Below are 2,500 nucleotides of genomic sequence, written 5' to 3'. Positions count from 1 at the left end.
GGGAGAATCATCAGTAGTAAATATAGGTCACCCACAAAAGGTCGGTTACTTCGTATTTTTAAGACTGCACGCATCGTTACTCAACAAAATATAGTGAATCAACAATATCTATGCAGAATTATTGGTTTGATTAGACTTAATAGCCCATAGACCTTCTTAATAGCCCATAGATCTTCTTCATAGCCATAGAACCTTAACGTGGTTCTCAGGAAGATTTAGCGTGATACTGAATGTTACATGGCTGACCCTTTTGAATTACAAGTACCACTCATGTTTGCTTGATGAGTGAGCTGGGTTATCGTAAAATTAAGTGTCTTGTTTAAGGACACAACACGCCGTTGGGTTTCAAACTCACGACCTTACGATCTTGAGCCGAATGCCCTAACCGTTAAGCCTGATACCTTCATCATTAGTCACATGAATCACACACCAGGGCAGCTTTTCACATCTGAAAATGTTTGCAGAGAAATATGCAACAGAATACAATCTTCTTAAGCGGACAGTTTGTACTCCACTTCGTTGACAAAATCATGGTCGTTCTTTACATTTTAGTTTAAATTTTACGTTTCGAATTTGTCGGTAACCCTTGTGCTATTTGATAAAATACGGCACCAGTGAGGTACTGGGTTAATGCAACAGACTATGGGATCGCTGCTGCACTTATGGTCACAGTCGAATCACCGGAACTAGTATAAGAATAATGAGATTGTATCGATGAATCTTTCAAGTATCATTCTGTAATATGATGTTCTAATTTCTTTCTTAAATTCTCTTTTAGTTGCTGACAATGGGATAAACAAACAAAACAACAAACGAAGCCCAGTTCAATGGCATTCACCTCTTTAATAATCCGACAACGGTTGTCATGCTGGAATTATTAAGACAGTAACTTTTACCATGGAGGATACAGACTCTTTTTCAGAAAGCGAAAGTTGCAAAAGTGGGAGTTGCAAAAGCGGAAGTTGCAAAAGCGGAAGTTGCAAAAGCGGAACGACATCTATCGACGATGAGGTTCCAAGTTGCTGCAAAAAGAAACTTCCCTCAGCCATTTATTACGAATGGGTATCAAGCGATGACGGTATGTTGCATCATATTTAGCATTATCCTTAGTTTTTTATTTTATTCTCAATGCTGTTTCACATGTAATTACTAGTTACGACAGACCAGTGGCATCGATCCGTATGATTCCCGGATTATGAATTTGGATATCGATGCACTTGGTACGTTTTGTTTTTGATCGGGACAAAGCACTTACAATATTAACCGTATATAAGTTGCATTTGTGTATAAGTCGTACCCCTTATTTTGTGTTAAATTTATTCACGTTCAAACTTTGTCCCGTTTATAAGTCACATCCCAGTTTTTTCACAGAAAATCAAGTACAAAATAGTGCTACTTATATACGAGTAACTACCATAGATTTTTTATCCAGCTATTCATACCTATTGGATAAATCTTTATTTCGGGATCTATTCAAAAATTCATTGACGAGAAGACATTAAGTACTAACAATGATTGTGAATTTGTTTTTATTTCTCCTTTTGTGGTTTGTGCTGTTCTAACACCAAATGATTCCACAGTTATTCTTGAATGACTATACCGTATATTCATGTGACCACTCAATTTATTGCAAATAAAACAACCACATCTCTCTCGAATCACACTCTACCGACTTTGAAAAAGTAAAACAATACTCTTGACAAAGTAGTCCGAGATATACAAACGGATGGAATATTCATGCTGGAATATAAGATCTGCTAAGGAGGTGAGCTGGCAGAAACGTTAGCACGCCGGGCGAAATGCTTAGCGGTATCTCGTCTGTTTTTACGTTCTGAGTTCAAATTCCGCCGAGGTCGACTTTACCTTTCATCCTTTCGGGATCGATAAATTAAGTACCAGTTGCGTACTGACTGGGGTCGTTCTAATTGACTGGCCCCCTCCCCTAAAATTTCGGGCCTTGTGCCTAGAGTGGAAAAGAGTATGTTCTGACGGGATGGTTATCTCCCTTGTCATAACAGCCTTAACCAGAGGGAACCACACGTATTTAATGTATCTTCAGACACAATATCCAGTGTGTCATTCCCTTTTTAACATAGCTGTGAAGGAGAGTTGGCCATATTTTCATCCCATTTCATTTCTACCCCGTCTTATTCGGCTACTTTCACCAGCTCAGCGTACCTAGGACTAATTTTCAACAGTGTTGTCTATATGAAAATTAAGTGTGATTTGAGGTAGATTTGGTTGTTATTTCTATAAGAGCGAAATACCATTTAGAGGTAGCGCCTTTGAACAGAGATCAGATTAACATTGTTGTAGTAATAGCAGAAACAGACAGCGGCCGATAAATGTAGAGATTATATGTGAAAGGAGTTAGGATATAATGAATCTAATTATGGATTTTAGTTTGGGTAACAGTTTATTTGTTAAGAATAGGTTTGCGAAAAAATAAAAGAAAATAACAACAATAATAAAAAAGCAATACGTAAAACCGAAAGACGAT

At 37.6% G+C, this 2,500-nt stretch overlaps 1 protein-coding gene across 1 annotated transcript in view; it reads left to right on the top strand.

The window, feature by feature from the left end:
* LOC106877646 (kelch-like ECH-associated protein 1) overlaps window positions 1–2,500 on the top strand; it is a 115,277-nt gene that overhangs the window by 17,215 nt on the left and 95,562 nt on the right. Inside the window, exon 2 of the mRNA XM_089356846.1 lies at window positions 779–1,078. Within this exon, the coding sequence (XP_089212972.1) occupies window positions 898–1,078 (181 nt within the window). The 5' untranslated portion in view covers window positions 779–897. The remainder of the gene's footprint in view (window positions 1–778; window positions 1,079–2,500) is intronic.

This window comes from Octopus bimaculoides, chromosome 8, assembly GCF_046866305.1.
Source record: "Octopus bimaculoides isolate indiv1 chromosome 8, ASM4686630v1, whole genome shotgun sequence".
Taxonomy (NCBI): Eukaryota; Metazoa; Mollusca; class Cephalopoda; order Octopoda; family Octopodidae; genus Octopus; species Octopus bimaculoides.
This window is presented reverse-complemented; position numbering and strand designations above follow the sequence as displayed.